The sequence below is a fragment of the Cherax quadricarinatus genome, chromosome 68 (assembly GCF_038502225.1).
Source record: "Cherax quadricarinatus isolate ZL_2023a chromosome 68, ASM3850222v1, whole genome shotgun sequence".
Taxonomy (NCBI): domain Eukaryota; kingdom Metazoa; phylum Arthropoda; class Malacostraca; order Decapoda; family Parastacidae; genus Cherax; species Cherax quadricarinatus.
This window is the reverse complement of record NC_091359.1, coordinates 4,764,545-4,785,513: the sequence shown is the minus strand read 5'-3', so window position 1 is coordinate 4,785,513 and position 20,969 is coordinate 4,764,545. Positions and strand designations below refer to the sequence as shown.

At 43.1% G+C, this 20,969-nt stretch overlaps 1 protein-coding gene and 1 long non-coding RNA gene across 2 annotated transcripts in view; one reads left to right on the top strand and one right to left on the bottom strand.

The window, feature by feature from the left end:
- LOC138854756 (uncharacterized) overlaps window positions 1-8,728 on the top strand; it is a 45,976-nt gene extending 37,248 nt beyond the window's left edge. Inside the window, exon 3 of the long non-coding RNA XR_011393927.1 lies at window positions 7,327-8,728. This is a non-coding gene — a long non-coding RNA (uncharacterized lncRNA). The remainder of the gene's footprint in view (window positions 1-7,326) is intronic.
- Window positions 1,482-3,471, bottom strand: LOC128697814 (F-box/LRR-repeat protein 14-like). Its single transcript, XM_053789737.2, has one exon. The coding sequence runs from the start codon at window positions 3,038-3,040 to the stop codon at window positions 1,724-1,726; it is 1,317 nt and encodes a 438-aa protein (XP_053645712.2). The 5' UTR covers window positions 3,041-3,471; the 3' UTR covers window positions 1,482-1,723.
- Window positions 8,729-20,969: the final 12,241 nt, after the last annotated feature.

Here is a 20,969-nt window from a genome sequence, read left to right as displayed (position 1 = left end):
GAGCCTGAATGCATGGTGCGTTCTGTTGATAATGCGACGCTGAAGTCAAGGCTAAGAGGCCATACGAACACCCTTCTACCAGCTACGACACCCGGTGCAAAACTCAAATTACGAGACAACTTTTCGACATGTGCGAAACTGTCAGATCGTGAGACACTATTTCGACCTATGCAGAGCTTTATTAAGTCATAAGAGACAATGGTTTAGAGCTTCATCGTGAGTTAATAACAAAACAGTCGTCTCGTGAGGCTTGTTCCACCCGAGTCTTTACTGTGGTCGGCAACACGACCACTATGGTCGGCAACACGACCACTATGGTCGGTACAGGTACAATGTATACAGACCATAGCTGACATCCATGACATACTATATAGAAATCTCATTATGCAGAGCATTCCGGGCAAATTAGGTTAATTATGTTCCCAGGATGCGACCCACACCAGTAGACTAACACCCTAGAGAAAGTACAAAGGTTTGCAACAAGACTAGTCCCAGAGCTAAGAGGTATGTCCTACGAGGAGAGGTTAAGGGAACTCGACCTGACGACAATGGAGGACAGGAGAGATAGGGGGGGGGACATGATAACGACATACAAAATACTGAGAGGAATTGACAAGGTGGACAAAGACAGGATGTTCCAGAGATTGGACACAGCAATAGGGGGACACAGTTGGAAGTTGAAGACACAGATGAATCACAGGGATGTTAGGAAGTATTTCTTCAGCCACAGAGTAGTCAGGAAGTGGAATAGTTTGGGAAGCGATGTAGTGGTGGCAGGATCCATACATAGCTTTAAGCAGAGGTATGATAAAGCTCACGGCTCAGGGAGAGTGACCTAGTAGCGACCAGTGAAGAGGCGGGGCCAGGAGCTAGGACCCGACCACTGCAACCTCAACTAGGTGAGCACAACTAGGCGAGTACCCAGGTACCTGTTTACTGATAGGTGAACAGGGACAGCAGGTGTCTTAAAGAAACGCGTCCTAATGTTTCCACCCGTACCGGAGATCGAACCACGGACTTTAGTGTGTGAGCTGAGTGCGCTACCAACCGAGCCATGGGACAATTGAACATTCAGTTGAACATGCTTATTAATATTGATTATATTCTTGGCTGGTGGTGAACAGATAACATGACCGCAATGTCGTCGACAGTCTTGAAACCCCATTAACCAGCCATGAACAGAAAACTAAACCTGAAGGAATGGGATAAAATTCCTTGGATCAACAGCCCCTTCACCAATGGAAATAAGTCACTCTGTCTGACTTTTTTGGGTTATCCTAGGTTCTCTACACATATGCTGCTATGTATGATAATTCTATGTAACTGTACTGTGTATACCTGAATAAATTTACTTACTTACTTACTTACTTACTTACCAGAATCAAGGACCCTCCCATAAAGTTTAATTAAGTTAGTCCAGAAATAAAAGAAAATGAAATATTACAAATGTTATAGAAAACTGTTTATTAGCTATAACTAAAATATTATACAAATTGTTCACACACAAATTTATTAACCTTGGATCAAAATTCTATGTTGGTTCAAGTAACAAGTTGTTCAGGAAAATGTTGTATATTCACTGTTCAAAATTATTTTATGGGACATGCATAATATAACAGTTGTTATAACGAGTAACTACTGCACTGTGTTAACACTAACATAATGTTACACTCTGGTGTTACTTATTATTGCATGTTTAATTTTCTTTGACATTTCTTGCAGTTCATCTGAAGCTTCTTACCCAGCCTAACTCTTTTGGAGAAAACACAATGAGTGACGGCATCTGATCTTCCAGACGTTGTATAATTGTTGAATTAACTCTGCTGCAGCCCCAGAGCTCTAGTCCACTTAGATGAGGAAGAGCTGTGGGAATGTTAATGAGAGCAGTGCCAGTGAGGTTTGGCATTCTAGTCAAATTGAGTTCTTGGAGCAGTGGGCACCGAGCCACCACCTCGGCAATACCAGCGTCAGTCATAGTGGAACTAGTAAGCAGTGGTGGGCTGAACATGCCGTAAGCTGCCGTCATACATTTGAGTGTTAGTCTGAGCAGGTTAGGGCAATTCCTTGCCAGGGTTTTCACTACCAAGTCATTCAAGGACTGAAATACAAGCTCAAGGTGAACCAACTGCGATAAACGTTTCCCTGTAAACAGATCTGTGAGGCCAGTCACACTTACGCCATCATCCAAGAAAAGTGTTAGCGAGGTCAGCTTTTTTAGACCGTGCAGCCCACGTAGTCCAACGTCAGTCATGTTAACACACTTCATGATCATTAGTTCTTCCAGCAGCACTAGGTTACTAAATGACTTATATGAGATGTCTGTTAAATATTTACCATGTATGTGAAGACTCTTGAGACAGTGACCGAGCTCCTTCGTCAGTAATGTTATTGAAGAATCGTGTATCTCAGACATGTCTTCAATGTTAAGGTATTGGAGATGTTTACACTGTCTAGCAATACTTTCCAATTCTTCATCAGTTAGTGATGAACACATGTTAAAGTTTAAATATCGCAGTTCCTTGAAACCAGAAGTTAGAAGAAAACTATAAGTCAACCTTGAGTGTCTGTCTGTAATCAACCTTTGTATGACGGGGCGATTTCTCTCAGAAAGTTGAAGTACACACGTGTATGATGGATCAATACAATGTATGAGCGTGAGTTTCCTCAGCATTTTACAAGAATCTGCGACGTGAAGCAGGAAATTATCATTCGTAAGATTTTGCAATTCCAGTGATAGCAAGAAAGGTGAGGCTGTCACTAACCTCTGCTCTCTCTTGGTGTCTGTGTTATACACGAAATTAAATTCAAGATGTCTCCACAGTATGGGATCTTTGGCCAAGTCTCGCCATGCAGTACACACAGGAGCCACGCTAAAACACAGTTCTGGAACACTAAGGAATGAGAAAATGTGTAGCAAAAGTTCATTAGGAAGACAAGTTATGTAAAACTTGGCTTGTAAACCACTGGTAGTTCTGGCTTGTAACTCTGCATCATCCCCAGAACACTCTACTTCACCACCAGTAACAACAATCTCAGCCATGGTTGTTGTAAAGTCTTCGTTTGATCAACCAGTGTTGCTGGAGGACAGTTGTGCTGAGGGTGGACTGAGAGGTTGAGCACACGAAGCTTCTAACCACTTCACGTCCTTCCCACTTCTCTGTTACCTGTAAATAAAAATTCAACAATAAAGTATAAAAAATGTATCACTACTAAACAATATTTAATGCAAAAATATTGATAATACTGGAAAAATGTAAGTGGGAGGGGGTTAGTGTTCTCCTAGAGGTAAACAAACATGCGTCATTACTCACAAACACACGTAGGAGAAAAACCTACAATTTATAATAATTCGCATAAAAGCATAAGTATCTCGTGGCGGGACGTCCTCTTTAATAAATACCGTTAATATATGTGAAGATTAATGGTTCAGAGAACCGACAAGTTGGTAAATTAGACACATGTGCAACACTTGGGTATCTTTAATAAGGATAACGTTTCGCCACACAGTGGCTTCATTAGTCCATATCAAGGGAAATGGTGACCCGGTGACCTGGTGGCTAAAGCTCTCGCTTCACACATGGAGGGCCCGGGTTCGATTCTCGGCGGGTGGAAACATTTCGACGTGTTTCCTTACACCTGCTGTCTTGTTTACCTAGCAGCGAATAGGTACCTGGGTTTTAGTCGACTGGTGTGGGTCCCATCCTGGGGGACAAGATTGAGGACCCCTCCGGGGTTAAAAATCCGAACGAAATCTTAACACACGTCTTCTCTCTCCAGCCTGCACTGATGGATGATAGAGTGTGCCGGATTATTCTTTATATTAGGTTGATAAAGCCCCAGACATGACTCACGAAATCGTAATGACACAATTGCAAACAAATCATATCACGGGTGGAGTTTTGAGACTGATCGCGGATTCAAACCCCACCATTGGTAAGGTTTGCGCCAGACATCTTCACATTCAAGCGATACACACATCCTGACCATAATATATCTCATTCCACAGAGGGAAGGACCTGCTATAAGCACAGAAAAGCATCCTAATAAATCTATTAGATTCTTTAGTAAATCCGGTGATACTTACCAAGTGTTAGTTAAAATCACTTCAGGAAAAGTCAGGGAACTCTACTGAAGGTTGCAACTCCGCTATCGAATTGACACTGACTGTGTCTCCCAGCACTTAGTCTATTATAATTATCCCCTCAAGGGATAGCGTTTCCAGAATAAGGATTCTCAAATGTTGAACAATAAAGAAGGAGCACTGCTGTAGGCCTACTGGCCCAGGCAGGCCCTTATCAAGACCATTCATGTATTTGTCCAACACCTTTTCCCAATGTTAGGTAGAAGGACACAAGTGTAACTAATGTGACATTTTATTGTGGCATACATGGCAGGTCTCCTTATCAAAAACCAGTCCTTATCAAGGACAGTGATTCCCTTCACCTGCATCAAGGCACCACCTTGCAGGAACTAATGTCCACTGCAGGATGGCCACAATAATATAAATCTAACTAACAATTAAGCAGTTATGACACAAGTTACCAAGTAAGTAAATCCTTAATAAAACTTTACGACATTGTTATAACAAAATAATTTCATTTTCTTTGAAAGGCTTTTCTCTGACACAAAAACACTAACATATTTGTTTATGCAAGATAGCAAAAACATTAACACAATTAACATCTCTTACAAAATTCGTTGTTAGTTATGTTTTAAGATAATGAGTTGTTCACGAATGTAATTATTACAAATGTTCATTGAAAATGTTATATACTCATTGTTCAAAATTATTTTAAGAGACATTCTATAATATATCATATGTGTATTATTTACTAACTAGATATTGTAACAATCAGACTGTTGCACTTCGTTAACATTAACAATGTTACATTCTGGTGTTACTGATTATTGCATCTTTTAATATTTGGTATTAAGGGCTGAACCAATCTCTCCACGTCCGGTGGACCACAGTAAGTGACGGCATCTGGTCTTTCAGACGTTGTATAATTGTTGAATTAACTCTGCGGCAGCCCCAGAGCTCTAGTCTGCGTAGATGAGGAAGAGCTGTGGGAATGTTAATGAGAGCAGTGCCAGTGAGCTTTGACATACTAGTCAAACTGAGTTCTTGAAGCAGTGGGCACCGAGCCACCACCTCGGCAATACCAGCGTCAGTCATATTGAGACGAGTGCACAGTGTTAGGCTGACAAAGTTATCGATTGGCAACAAGCATAAAAGATTTAGTGTGAGCAGTTTAGGGCAGCTCCATGCCAGGGTGCTCACTAGCGAGTCATCAAAGTGCTGGAATCCAAGCTCAAGGTGAACCAACTCTTGTGAGCCTTCTACAAGTAGTCTTGTGACTGCAGGGAAAGTTACCATATGACCAAACCAAAGTGTCAGTGAGGTCAGCTTTTTTAAAAGGCATATCCCACGTAGTCCAAAGTTGGACATATTATGACACTTCCAGATAGTTAATTCTTCCAGCAACACTAAGTTACTAAGCGATAAATATGACATGTCTGTTATAAGAAGACCATGTATGTGAAGACTCTTGAGACAGTGACTCAGCTCCGTCGTTAGTAAAATTATTGAAGAATCGTGTAACTCAGACACGTCTTGAATGTTAAGGTATTTCAGATATTTACACTGTCTAACAATATCTTCCAAATCATCATCAGTAAGTAATGAGTAAGAATTTAAGTCCAAATATTGAAGTTGCTTGAAGTCAGCGATAAGATAAAAATCTGATTCACGATAACATCCTCTCAAAAATCGCATATCATTGAAGCAAGAAGTTAGACGATCACGCCTTGAAGCTTTCCTTGAGCAATTATCTAACTTCAAACTTCTCATGTTGGGACAATTTGTAACAAAAGACTGAAGAACTGTATATGACATATCATCACAGTGCATAAGAGTGAGATTCTTCAACATTCTGCAAGAAGCTGCAACACGAAGCAGGAAATTTGAATCCTTCCTGAGATTGTGAACCTCGAGTGAGTGTAAGAGAGGTGAGGCAGCCACTAACCTCTGCTCTGGTCTAGTGTCTCTCCTACCATGGAAATCCAATACAAGACGTCTCCATAGTATGGGATCTTTGGACAAGTTTCGCCATGCTGTACATACAGGAGCCACGCTCAAACACAGCTCTTGAACACTGAGGAACGAGAATATACGTACTAAAAGCTCATTAGGAAGACAAGTTATACATAAACCACCAGGACACACTACTTCACCACCAGTAACAGCCTCCGCCATTGTTGTTGTAAAGTCTTCGTTTAATCAACAAGCGTTGCTGGAGGACAGAGTTGTGTTAAGGGTAGACTGAGAGGGTTGAACACATTCGCCCAGACCAGAGTCCTGGCACGGGTCTTGCAGGTGGTATACAAGGCTGCACTCGAAGCTTAATACTTCCAAATACTCCAATTTCTTTCGTCTTCTTTGTGACATGTAAAGAAAAAATCAAGAATAAAGGTTAAAATACATAAAGGTTAAATATTATTTAACGCAAAAGCATTGAAAGTCATTGAAAAATGTAAGGGTTAGGGTTTTCCTCCCAGGGGTAAACATAAGAAGGAACGCTGCTGCAGGTCTACTGGCCCATGCGGGGTAGGTCCAAGCCTCCTTCCGGCTTAAGCCAATACCCTAACCTAATTAGTTCAGGTCACATTCACTTAAGGCTATAACTAACATAAGGATAGAGGACCACTGCAGAAGGCCTACTGGCCCATACAAGGCAGTTCCTTATCAAAACGACCCCTACCCAAAGCTACCCAAGAATATCCTCCCGTACCCAATGACACCAATCAAAAAAAAGCCCCTCCCACTCGTATATTTGTCCAATTTCTTTTTAAAGCAACCGACGGTCCTAGTCTCTATCACGTTACTCGGAAGATTGTTCCACGCATCCACAACTGTTCGAAAACCAGTACTGACCTATGTCCTTTCTAAATCTAAATTTATCCAACTTAAATCCATCATTTCTAGTTCGACACCCTCAGTACTTTATTAATATCACCTTTGTTTATGCCCGTCATCCACTTATACACTTCAGTGATATCTCCTCTCTTTCTACGTCTCTCCATATTCTTCTCTACATTCAACAAATATCATAACATCAACAATAATGACGAAGAATTAGACACAAGTGAAGTATTACCTTCCCTCCAATGAACGACGGGCAGAGATGGAAGTACTGAAAGAACTAGTTTAAGTACAAATATCTCTTTCCCAGTGGAAATAAATGGTATAAAATACCGACACAATGGAAATATAAACATATATGCAGTATAATGTGATCCTTTATTGACTACGTTTCGCCCACGCAGTGGGCTTTTTCAGGTCACAAACAGATCTTCTCAGCACGTATGCCGTATTCTATTCAAGATTGATGGACTGACCACATCGACTCAAGGTTGAGGGACTGATTACCTCATTCTCCTCCTGTTCTTCAAGATTCTCCTTTGTATGGACTGATGAAGCCACTGTGTGGCGAAACGTTTCCTCAATAAAGATACCCAAGAGTTGCACATGTGTCTAATTTATCAACATGTCGGTTCTCTGAACCATTCATCTACTACCTGGGGTGGAAAGGATCACATTATACTGAATATGTGTTTATATTTCCCAGACGGAAATTAATAATCTTAGCAAAGGTGATCTTAGCAGAGGTGTAGCTTTTGTAGCAGCTGTGTTTAGCTTTTCTTTTTTATTATAATTGTACCAGCTGACCCAAAAATCTCCTTCAAGAATTAAACTCTACTTTTTGAGATCTAGGAAGAACGATTAATGGAAATTTTGTAAGTTATTTCCCAGGCCTCAAGATAAAAAAAATATGATAAAAAGAAAATATAAGTCTTCAATAAATGCGGTGATACATACCAAGTGTTGGTTAAAATGACTCTTAATGACTTGAGGAAAGATCAAGGAACTCTACTGAAGGTTACAACGCCGCTATCACGACTACTGAGTGAGTTCAGGAAAGATCAAGGAACTCTACTGAAGGTGACAACGCCACTATCGAGTGGACACTGACTGTGTCTCCCATCTCTTGGTCTATTATAGCCTTCGTCGGCATGCCCTATAGTAGTAGTAGTAGTAGTAGTAATAGTAATAGCAGTAGTAGTTGTACATGAAAGGTAGTAGTAGTAAGTGTAATGATGCAGTATATTGAGAGTAAGATACATGTGCAACATCTGGGTATGAGAGTAAGACACATGTGCAACATCTGGGTATCTTTATTGTAGACGTTAGTTGTAGTAGTACAACTAACCCATCTCTTTGGGAAGGACCTACTTCCACTGGGGAATCCCGCCTACCAGTGAATTTGCCCTCGTCTGCTTCACCTGACGTTACTATATAAGCGCCAGGATTCTTTCTTCTGCTTCAGAATCTCCACGACTATGGTGCTGTTCGCACCTACTCCTAGGTTGAGGGACTGATTACCTCATCTTCTGTACATAGTTCTACTGTCTTCAAGTTATGTCCTGGAATTTGTATTGATAAAGCCACTGGATGGCGAAACGTCTACAATAAAGATACCCAGATGTTGTTGTCTTACTCTCATCTTGTCGGTATTATATACCATTCGTACACATGCAGTATATTACATCTCAAGAGGGTTAAGGAGACCCTCAAGTGATAACGAGGGTGGAAATAAATGGTATAAAATACCGACACAATGGAAATATAAACACAAATGCAGTATAATGTGATCCTTTATTGACAACGTTTCACCCACACAGTGGAAAAAGCCCACTGTGTGGGTGAAACGTTGTCAATAAAGGATCACATTATACTGCACTTGTGTTTATATTTCCATTGATAACGAGGGTCATGTATACACTTGACACTTGTCAAATATTGATTTCTTGTTTATCTTCCAGTTTTCTGTATTAAAGATTGAGACACTTATGCAACATATGGGAATCTTTATTCAGGAAACGTTTCGCCACACAGTGGCTTCATCAGTCCAATACAAAGAGGAAAGATGAATGGTTCAGAGAACCGACATGTTGATAAATTAGACACATATGCAACTCTTGGGTATCTTTATTGAGGAAACGTTTCGCCACACAGTGGCTTCATCAGTCCATACTTAGGAGAAACTTGAAGAACAGGAGGAGAATGAGGTAATTCTTCGCTTGCCTAATTCTTGGGCACAACCTACTTCCACATTGAACAAATGTGACACCACCTATGACTGCTGCACCTCTCCTGCCATACGGTTTATAAGCTGCTTCTCCGCTCATATGCCGTATTCTACTCAAGATTGATGGACTGAACACATCGACTTAAGGTTGAGGGACTGATTACCTCATTCTCCTCCTGTTCTTCAAGTTTCTCCTATGTATGGACTGATGAAGCCACTGTGTGGCGAAACGTTTCCTCAATAAAGATACCCAAGAGTTGCACATGTGTCTAATTTATCAACAAAGAGGAAGGCGTAAGGAGAGGAGGAGTATGAGGTAATCAGTCCCTCAGCCTGGAGTCGATGTGTTCAGTCCATCAATCTTGTAGAATGTACAGCATAGGGCCGTAGACGTGGCTTATATACTGTAGTGAGGTGAATAAAGAATAAAGATTCCCATATGTTGCATAAGTGTTTCAATCTTCAACTTGTCGGTTTTTCAAACCATTCTTCACATTTTCTGTATTGGACTGAAGAAGCCACTGGCTGGCGAACCGTTTCCAGAATAGTTTCAAATATTGCACAAGAAAGAGCACTGCTGCAGGCCTGCTGGCACAGGCAGGTCCTTGTCAAATCAACTCACAAACAAAAATATTTGCCCAACACATTTTCAACTGAGGGACTGATTACCTCAAACTCCTCCTCTCCTTTGTATTGGACTGATGAAGACACTGTGAGGCTAACAGTTTCTTCAATATCAAAATGGTATACAATACCGACAAGTTGGTAAATAAGAGACAGGCAACATTTAGGTATCTTTATTCCGAAACGTTTCGCCTGCATAGTAGGCTTCGTCAGTCAAATACAAAGCAGGAAGATGTAAGGAGAAGAAGAGTGTTAGGTAATCAGTGGTATAAACCTTGGTAATAAATACCGACAAGTTGGTTTAGAAAGACACGTAAGCAAACACTATAACATATTGGAAATAAATGGTATAAAATACCGACACAATGGAAATATAAACACATATACAGTATAATGTGATCCTTTATTGACATCGTTTCACCCACACAGTGGGCTTTTTCAAGTCACAAACAGATCTACCTGGGGTGGAAGGAACGCGAGTATTTATAGTCAGGTTCAGAATGCTGAGGTCAGGTGGAGAATGCTGCATCTGATGATGTACCGAGTGGGGTTATAGAGTCTAAAATCTTGGGTAGCTTGGAAAGGAGATTGGATAAGTTTGTGAGCAGATCTTCTACAGTGTTCTTATGTGGGATAGCTATCCCACATAATACTTAAGCAGCACCAACCCAACAACACAGGAGTCTTTAAAATGGTATAAAATACCGACAGGTTGTTAGGTAAGACACATATGCAACAGTTAGGTATCTTTATTATGAAACGTTTCGCCTACACAGTAGGCTTCTTCAGTCAAGTACAGAGAAGTTGATAGAAGCAGAAGATACTTGAAGACGATGTAATCAGTCCATCACCCTTAAAGTTTTGAGGTGGTCAGTCCCTCAGTCTGGAGAAGAGCATTGTTCCATAGTATGAAACAATATGGAGATGAAGTGACAGGATGGAGCTTTTTATAGCGCCAAGAGGTGAGACGTAGGCCACTAGGAGAGGTAAGAACTCAGTGTTCCTCCATTCTTATGTTCTTATGACATTCCTCAGGTCACGTGCGTCACATCTCACTCTCCGCCTATATATATAATGTCTTTCTACCTCTGTATGTTAGAAGTGATCAAGGTCCCAGGACCGAAACGTTTTCTAATAAATATGTTATAGTGTTTGCTTACGTGTCTTTCTAAACCAGGTAATCAGTCCACAAGATTGATGGAGTGAACACATCGACTCCAGGCTGAGGGACTGATTACCTCACACACCTCCTGTTCTTCACGGTTCTCCTTTGTATGGACTGATGAAGCCACTGTGTGGCGAAACGTTTCCTCATTAAAGATACCCAAGTGTTGAACATTAAAATGGTATAAAATACCGACAGGTTGTTACATACCCAAGTGTTAAGAACATAAGAAAGGAGGAACACTACAGCAGGCCTGTTGGCCCATACTAGGCAGGTCCTTTACAATTCATCCCACTAACAAACATTTGACCAACCCAACTTTCAATGCCACCCAAGAAACAAGCTCTGATGTGCAAGTCCCACTCAAATCCAACCCCTCCCACTCATGTACTTATCCAACCTAAATTTGAAACTACCCAAAGTCCCAGCCTCAATAACCCAACTAGGTAGACTGTTCCACTCATCAACTACCCTATTTCCAAACCAATACTTTCCTATGTCCTTTCTAAATCTAAACTTATCTAATTTAAATCCATTACTGCGGGTTCATGTTGGACATGTGTCTAATTTATCAACTTGTCGGTTCTCTGAACCATTTGTCTACACTGGTATAAAATACCGACACAGTGGAAATATAAACACATAAGAAACGTTTCGCCCAACATAGTGAACTTTATCAAGTCACAAATAGATATGAACATCAAAATGGTATACAATACCGACAGGTTGTTAGGTAAGACACATATGCAACAGTTAGACAACTTTATTCCGAAACGTTTCGCCTACACAGTAGGCTTCTTCAGTCGAATACAGAAAATAGGCAGGAACAGTAGAGATGTGAAAACGATGTAATCAGTCCATCACCCTTGTAGTCGTAGAATTTGAGGTTGTCAGTCCCTCGGCCTGGAGAAGTTCAGTTCCATAGTCAGGAACTATCTCTACTGTTCCTGCCTATTTTCTGTATTCGACTGAAGAAGCCTACTGTGTAGGCGAAACGTTTCGGAATAAAGTTGTCTAACTGTTGCATATGTGTCTTACCTAACAACAAATAGATATGTTTGTAGAATTGAGACACTTATGCAACACATGGGAATCTTTATTGAAGAAACGTTTCGCCACACAGTGGCTTCATCAGTCCAATACAAAGTAGAAGTGGGTAAGGAGAGTAGAAGTTTGTGGTAATCAGTCCCTCAACCTGGAATCGATGTGTTCAGTCCATCACTCTTGTAGGAACTGCAGCATAGGCAAAGCAAACAAGTTCAGGTAAGATCCCAATGGGATGAGCGGGGAAGACGGGACAGATGAAGAATAGCTCTGGAGAGGAGTGTTCTTAGTCAGAGAAATAGAGCCAAGGCTTAACCCAGCAGCTAAGGCGATCGTGGGGCAGACTTGAGAACAGGAATAGCAGGGACTGTTGCATTGAACTTGTGGTAGTTGAAGTCTTGAATCTTGAGTAGCTGGCAGCAGGCTAGGTCACATCAGAGGGTAGAACACATATGGGAGTTATAGGAGTAACTGAGGAGGCAGGTTAGCAATGGAGCCATTTTCGAACTTTTTGAAGCTGCTTCTAGATTTCTTGCACAACATAGGTGGTATAGTTTAGCCTTGTTACTAAAGGTGAAACGTAGAGGCTTGATGAACTCAAGAACTTGGGTGAGTGAGAAGTGAAGCGGTGATTCACATGCATACTTGACTGTTCCAGCACCGAGGCTTTTGCAGAGTTCAGTACAGGTCATGGTGTCAGTATTTGAAGGAGAAGTGTAAAAGGTAAGGTTTTCCCATGAGGGTTTACTGGAGTCGTCGTTATCTTCCTCTTCTGGAGTGGATTCATTGGGAGAATCTACAATGGTGGTAGCAGATGACTGAGGGTCGACAGGAGCAGCTGTAAGGTGTAATGGTTGTGTAACAGCAGGCTGGGAGAGGTGGGAGACGGTGGTTGAGGTAACATGATCAACGTTGTCAGCGGTGGAAGTGGTTATAGAAGTTGCAGGAGCAGTTGCTTGGGCAGGAGACAGGTCTGTAGGTGCAGTAAAGTTCAGGACGTTGGGAAGGATCTTAAGTATGTCTGCTGAAGGTGTGGAGTCCGGAAAATTGAAGGCAGGCATGTTGTTCAGACGGAATAGTTCGTTAATAGTGGTGTTGAAAGTGCCGGGGTTTGCTGCGTTTGCAAGGTGTGCATACAGCATGCAGTACAGCACCTTTGAGGAATCTCCGTCTGGGAGTGGAGAGAGGGAGTTGCTGGGCGATGGTGCCTGTAGATTAGCGTGCAGAGTCTTGGTGGTGTCGGTTTGTGGTTTGGTTATTGCAGGGTATGTCGGTGAATTGGAGGTGTTCTTCAGAACTTTAGTTTTCTTCAGTATGATTTCTTTCCTGATTGGGCACTTAGCTGCAAGGGTATGATGATTACCCTTGCAGTTAAGACAAATTGGTGCTGTAGTAATGGTGCAGGATCTGAAATCGTGTCCATCATTCCCACATTTTGAACAAAACTTCTTATCCTTGATGGGGCAATCCTTGGTGGTGTGTTTATAGGAGTAGCAGGTCCAGCAGTGGGAGATGTATGTGAAACGTTCTTGTTCTATATGACTAGCGTGAATGTGGTAATATGAGATGGCCAGACCGTCAGAGAGAGCTTGGGCACCCATGGAGATGTCTGAAAATGTAATCTTTAGCATAGATGAGGCGTTAGGGATCTTGTAGATGCTGTCTACCGAGGCCCAGGTGTTTTGTTCCTCAATAGATGTCTTCAGTGCTTCAGTAGAGAGAGAGGTGACCATATTGTCAAGTCTTTTCACAAAGACCGAACGTTTCGACTTCAAGAATGGAGACGGGGATAGAGTGAATTGTTGTGTTTGTAGGGTCCTGATTGAAGAGTCGTCCATAAGTTTTGATGCTTCCGTGTCGTCTGTGCAGACGACAATGAAGGAGTCCTTCAGAGAGTGGATTGCCGTAAATTTGACCTGCAGGCGGGTCTTAACGACGGTAGCTAAAGCTAACTTCGAGGAGTCATTTATTGCACCATTCACAGGCTTGATTTTCACACGATTCGACAGCATTGTGAAAAGGATGTGATGTTTGTAGAATATAAATTCTACAACCCGGCGGGGTCGAAGAGAGTCTTCTTGACTGTAGAGCAACTGTGTGATCGATTAGTCTGTAGAGTGGCAGCATAGGGCCAGAGAGGTGGCTTATATACTGCGGCGAGATGAGTTGAAGCAGGAGGAGGCGGGATCACAGTGGGACCTGCCACTAGTGTAAGTAGGTCGTCGTCCAAAGGTTGGGCAAGCGTTGATGTCTTTGTACCAAGATCCCATGATGTTGCAGTGTCTGACAGATGTGATGAATGGTTTTGAAAACTGACAAGTTGAAGAATTGAGACACTTATGCAACAAATGGGAATCTTTATTGAAGAAACGTTTCGCCACACAGTGGCTTCATCAGTCCAATACAAAGTAGAAGTGGGTAACGAGAGTAGAAGTTAGAGGTAATCAGTCCCTCAACCTGGAATCGATGTGTTCAGTCCATCACTCTTGTAGGAACTGCAGCATAGGGCCAGAGAGGTGGCTTATATACTGCGGTGAGATGAGTTGAAGCAGGAGGAGGCGTGATCCCGCATCCTCCTGCTTCAACTCATCTCACCGCAGTATATAAGCCACCTCTCTGGCCCTATGCTGTACTTCCTACAAGATTGATGGACTGAACACAAAGGACCTGCCTAGTATGGGCCAACAGGCCTGCTGCAGTGTTTCTCCAGGCTGAGGGACTGATAACCTCAAACTACTCCTCTCATTATATCTTCCTGCTTTGTATAGGACTGATGAAGCCACTGTGTGGCGAAAGTTTTTTCAGTAAGGATTCTTATATGTTGCATATGTGTCTCAGTTCTTCATACGGCTTTAGTGTTTATATTTCCATCAAGGAACCTAACCGTTGCACACCTTGGACCTGCCTTGCATGGGCCAGTAGGCCTGCTTCAGTGTTCCTTCCTCGCAGGCCTACTGGCCCATGCGAGGCAGGTCCAAGTTCCCTACCGGCTTAAGCCAATGCTCTAGCCTAGTTAGGTCAGGTCACATTCACTTGTTTGACACAAGTCAGCCAGCAATAAATCGGTTAATAAAACACCATTAAAACGGTTAATAAAACACCATTAAAACTGTTGTAATAACATGTTTATTTTCATTGACACAAAAGCACCAATATAATTAACATAATTAACAATTTACAAAATTCAATGTTAATTATGTTTTAAGGTAATGAGTTGTTCATAAAATTATTACAAATGTTCACTGAAAATGTTATATAGCCAGTAGGCCTCCTACAGTGTTCCTTCTTTATTACGTTCTTATGTTCTTATATATATTCACTGTTCAAAATTATTTTGGTTGGGAGTTAACAGAGACAGTCTATGATACCCAGGTAAGACACATATGCAACAGTTAGGTATCTTTATTTCGAAACGTTTCGCCTACACAGTAGGCTTCTTCAGTCGAGTACAGAAAAGTTGATAGAAGCAGAAGATACTTGAAGACGATGTAATCAGTCCATCACCCTTAAAGTTTTGAGGTGGTCAGTCCCTCAGTCTGGAGAAGAGCATTGTTCCATGGAATGAAACAATATGGAGATGAAGTGACAGGATGGAGCACTTATATAGCGCCAAGAGGTGAGACGTAGGTCACTAGAAGAGGTAAGAACTCAGATGCTGGGAGGTCAGGTCCCTCTCAAATCCAGCCGTTCTCACTAGTAGAGGTTGTCCAAGTTGATTGTAGGTCTGTACCAAGATACCCTTGTGTTGCAGTGTCTGACAGATTGAACATTAAAATGGTATAAAATACCGACAGGTTGTTAGGTAAGACACATATGCAACAGTTAGGTATCTTTATTTCGAAACGTTTCGCCTACACAGTAGGCTTCTTCAGTCGAGTACAGAAAAGTTGATAGAAGCAGAAGATACTTGAAGACTGATTACATCGTCTTCAAGTATCTTCTGCTTCTATCAACTTTTCTGTACTCGACTGAAGAAGCATACTGTGTAGGCGAAACGTTTCGAAATAAAGATACCTAACTGTTGCATATGTGTCTTACCTAACAACCTGTCGGTATTTTATACCATTTTAATGTTCATTCTATGATACCCAATAATAATCTGTAGGGATTGTGGTTTGATCCCCGGTACGGGTGGAAACACTAGGACGTGTTTCCTTAAGAGACCTGCTGTCCATGTCCACCTATCAGTAAATAGGTACCTGGGTGTTAGTCGACTTGTGTGGGTTGCATCCTGGGGATAAAATCAACCTAATTTGCCCTAAATACTGTGAATAACAAGGGGCTTTCTATATAGTATGTCATGGCTGGCAGCTCTGGTCTGTATATATTGTATATATTCTGTATATATTCTACTAGTGAGAACGGCTGGATTTGAGAGGGACCTGACCTCTCAACATCTGCGGTCTTACCTCTTCTAGTGACCTATGTCTCACCTCCTGGTGCTATATAAGGCTCCATCCTGTCACTTCATCTCAGAACAGTCATTGGACACACAGCTCCATCGACGAACGATCTCCCCTCTCTAATTACCCGTGTTGAGTGTGACTATCCTCAGAGTGGTGGTTACTAAACCTTCGTCTTCACCTTCAGGATTGGTGCGTCGGTGGTTGCCTACCCAAGGGCAGGAAGCCTCCCTCTGCACTCCTGTTGCTATCTGTAGCCTCCATGCTCCAGACTACATGTAGTCTACACGCTATACAGCCAGTGTTGCCTCTCCTCGCTGTTTATCTGGAGTTTATCTGGAGAGAGTTCCGGGGGTCAACGCCCCCGCGGCCCGGTCTGTGACCAGGCCTCCTTAGGTCAGTGTCCCAGGATGCGACCCACACCAGTCGACTAACACCCAGGTACCCATTTTACTGATGGGGAACATAGACAACAGGTGGAAAGAAACACGTCCAATGTTTCTACTCTGGCTGGGAATCGAACCCAGGCCCTCACCGTGTGAAGCGAGAGCGTTAACCACGCCTCAGCCTGTATGTGAAGTCTGCTCGCCATTCAGCTAGTGTTGGCTCACCTTCGCTCACAGCCAGAGTTGTTCTCCTCACCGAGTGGTGGTTACTGGACCTTCATCTTCACCATCAGGATTGGTGCGTCGGTGGCTGCCTACCCAAGGGCAGGAAGCCTCCCTCTGCACTCCTGTTGCTGTCTGAAGTCCCCACGCCTCAGCCTGTATGTGAAGTCTGCTCGCCATTCAGCTAGTGTTGGCTCTCCTCATCGCTCACAGCCAGAGTTGCTCTCTTCACCGAGTGGTGGTTACTGGACCTTCGTCTTCACCATCAGGATTGGTGCGTCGGTGGCTGCCTACCCAAGGGCAGGAAGCTTCCCTCTGCACTCCTGTTGCTGTCTGAAGTCTCCACGCCTCAGCCTGTACGTGTGGTCTGCACGCCTTACAGCCAGTTCAGGGCATACAGTGCTCCATCAAGCTACAGCTCACCTCCTCAGTGTCCTGTGCCTCCAGAGACGGACTCCACAAGAAACTTTAAAGTTATAACCAGGCAAGTACGTGTGTCTACTTCACACGTACTTGCCTAGCCAATTTTTCTCACAGGATTGGCCCCCACATCTAATTTACGATACCTGCAATGCCTTCCATCTCCTTTCCCCTTACCGCTCCTCTACTGCCAACACCTGCCTCTACTCTGTCTACTCCTGCTTCTAAGGCCTACCCTGCCCCCACCTCTTCCAAGCCCAATTCTTTCTCGCTTAACCTCAAATACTCTAAATCTGATCATGCCACTATCTGTCCTGGAAATTTACTGTACCAGATCACTGGCGCTCCTCAGTATAAAGTCTTTAAAACCAACTCTGGATTCAAACTACTTCTTGACAGACATTCTTACGAAATGTACACCTCAACCGAGACCAGACAAAAACTTCTCAATGCAGGCTTCACTATTATCTGGACTCCTGAGCACCGCGCCAAATGCACAGTGATCGCAAAACACGTAGACTATTCTCTCCTGACTGCTTATGACACAGACAAAGAAGACTTAATCAAAGACATTAGTACTAAGAACAAAGTCTGTTGACGATATTTATAGACCTGAAAACTCTACCATCCTCAAAATGCGCTGTTCAACTCCTTCTGACGCCTCTACACTCTTCAATCAAGGAATCCTTGCTAAGACCATCTGCATTCCTCCAAACTCCCTCTTCACTCCAAACTTTCACCCCATCACTCAATGTCTGAAATGCTACAAATTCGGCCACGACAAAATCTCATGCACTTCCACACAAACCTGCTCCAGATGTTCAGCAACTGGCCACTTCTGGAACACTTGCAACCTCCCCCTAAAATGTTCTAACTGCGGTGGGTCACACACTGCAGTTGCAAATTCCTGCCCTACTAGAAAAGACATTCTCTCCACCCTCAGAGAAAGCCAACCTCCCTCCCTCCCCAACCCCTTCCCTGCACCTCCCCCTCCTACAATACCTTCCACCCCTACCCCCAATGCCTGGGTTACCCCACACACTTGGTCTACCCCTCCTACTCTACACACTTCAAACACCAACACACAGACTACAATCACCTCTCCTTCTACACCTACACCCACACTAGACTACAAAACTAACTGCTAACTCGCCACTGCTGCCCACTCTGCGATGGTAATCTCTCAAGCCTACCAATCAGACTACTCACATGTCCTTAACCTAATCTTGTCCGCTAACAATCTTCCCTCTTTAATTATCCCTCCTTCCTGCTTCTCTTCTAAGCCCCCTACAACCTCTACCTCCTCCCTCTCTCCCACCCCCCACTTCCTACACCCACCAGCTCTCCTCCCCCCCTACCCCTCTTCGCTGCTTCCACCCCTCCCACCAACACCCCTACTGCTGCTGCTACCCACCCCTCCCCCAACCTCCTTACCCACTTCCATCCCCATCCAAAGCTTCCACTTCCTTACCCAGTACCATAGCTTCCACTTCCTCATCCCCTACCAAAGCTTCCACTTCCTCTGCATCTACCTTTGCCCACTCCTCCACCACAACCAAAACTTCATCCAGGTCCAACTCCACCTCCTCCAGACAAAATCCACTCAAACCCAAACCTGCCCCAACTTCTGACAGACATACAAAAGAACATAAAAACAGATCCATCTCTTCCTCCCCCTCCAGGAAACGGGTCCGTAACACCTACAAACTCGCATCCACTGATGGCACCACTATCACGGGTTTTAATCCAAACTCCTCCGACATTAACTTTGCTATGACGAAACCATTAAATCATGTTTAAAGTGATTCAGTTCAACTTACGTTCTTACTTTACTATCAGACCACCTACTGGCCGAGCTCCTTGAAGCAGAGAGACCAGATATTGTTTTGCTAAACAGTACCTGCCTCAAAGCCCCTCAACGTATCCGCCATTATGGTTATACTGCACTACAGTCCCCCTATGATCCCCACGATGGGGTTGCCATCCTTGTCAAATCCAACATAAAACACGAATCTCTCCCAATCCCTTTTATTCACCAACACTGTCTTGCAGTCAGAATACACACCCACCTTGGCCCCTTTATCTTTTTCACCACCTATGCTCGCCCAAACACTATTCTCAACATACACGACCTTTCCTTAGTCTTCAACTACACCAACACACCAACATACCTACTAGCTGACATGAATGCCAAACACACCACCTTTCATCACACCAGTAACAACCAACTTGGTCACCAATTACTCAACTTCACTAACCATAAACACCTAATTCATCTCGGCCCAGACTTCAATACCTTCTTCAATCACACTGGCAAACCGAGCCAGTTCTCTATTTCAACACTACATCTCACCTGGCCCTATTACAGGCTCTGATCACATCCCAGTCATCTTGCACATCTTCTCCAACCCTATCCTCATTCCAACCACACCTTCCTTCTCCTACAAGAACGCTGACTGGGATGCTTTCAAACAACACATAGACAATATTAACCTCACCTATGACTATAACAACAAACCTATCTCTGACATCGATACTCAACTTGATCTCATCCAGGACACCATTACACAAGCAGCCAACAACGAAATACCAAAGAAAACTCACACCACTCGTTATTCCTTCAAACCGTCACTCAGAACAAGAAGACTAATTATCTGCTACCACAACCGCTTCCTCTACAACACACACAGATTTAATCAAGTTCGATTAGATCTCACTTACCTTAGAAACAACATTATACACAGTCTAGACCAAGACCACAACAATCACTGGTCACAACTCATACAACAAGCTGACAAACAGCGTATTAAAAACACTAAAGCCTTCTGGAACTTTATCAAAAAAATAAGAGGCACTACTCCCACCAACAAATTCAAACACATCACCCACAACAACACACACATCTCAGACCCTGAGGCTGCTACCAACATCTTCAAACACATCTGGGAGAACATCTTCCACCCTCACCGACCTCACCCTAACGTTATTCAACACATTCAGAACATAGAACATTGGAACACTGCACACACACAAGATACAACACCAGATAGCCACATTCATCTAGACTCTCTTACCTCCTCCCAAGAACTCGACACTCCTTTCACCAACACAGACATTAAAACTCTCCTCAGACATCTTCCTCCCAAGGCTCCTGGCGCCTCTGGCCTAAACCATATTATCCTAAAACACCTTCCTGACTCTATCATTACTGCCTACATAAACCTCCTCAATGCCTTCCTTGCCTCTGGATACTTCCCTTCCCTCTTCAAAGCTGCTACTGCTATCCTCCTTCCTAAACCCAAAAAAGACCACTCTGATCCTAGAAATTATCGCCCTATCAGCCTCCTCGAAACTTTAGGTAAACTCTTTGAAAAACTCATCAACCATCGCCTTCGCAGATACCTGGAACACAACTCTCTACTTTCTGATGGTCAGTTTGGCTTCAGAACACACAGATCCACACAAGATGCCATTAACATCATTCTCAACTACATCCACATAAACACAGAACAAAGAAACAGGACAGCCCTGGTTGCAAAAGATGTTGAAAAAGCTT

Coding starts and splice junctions, on each gene's coding strand:
- LOC128697814 (XM_053789737.2), bottom strand. CDS start 3,040: ATGGCTGAGATTGTTGTTACTGGTGGTGAAGTAGAGTGTTCTGGGGAT.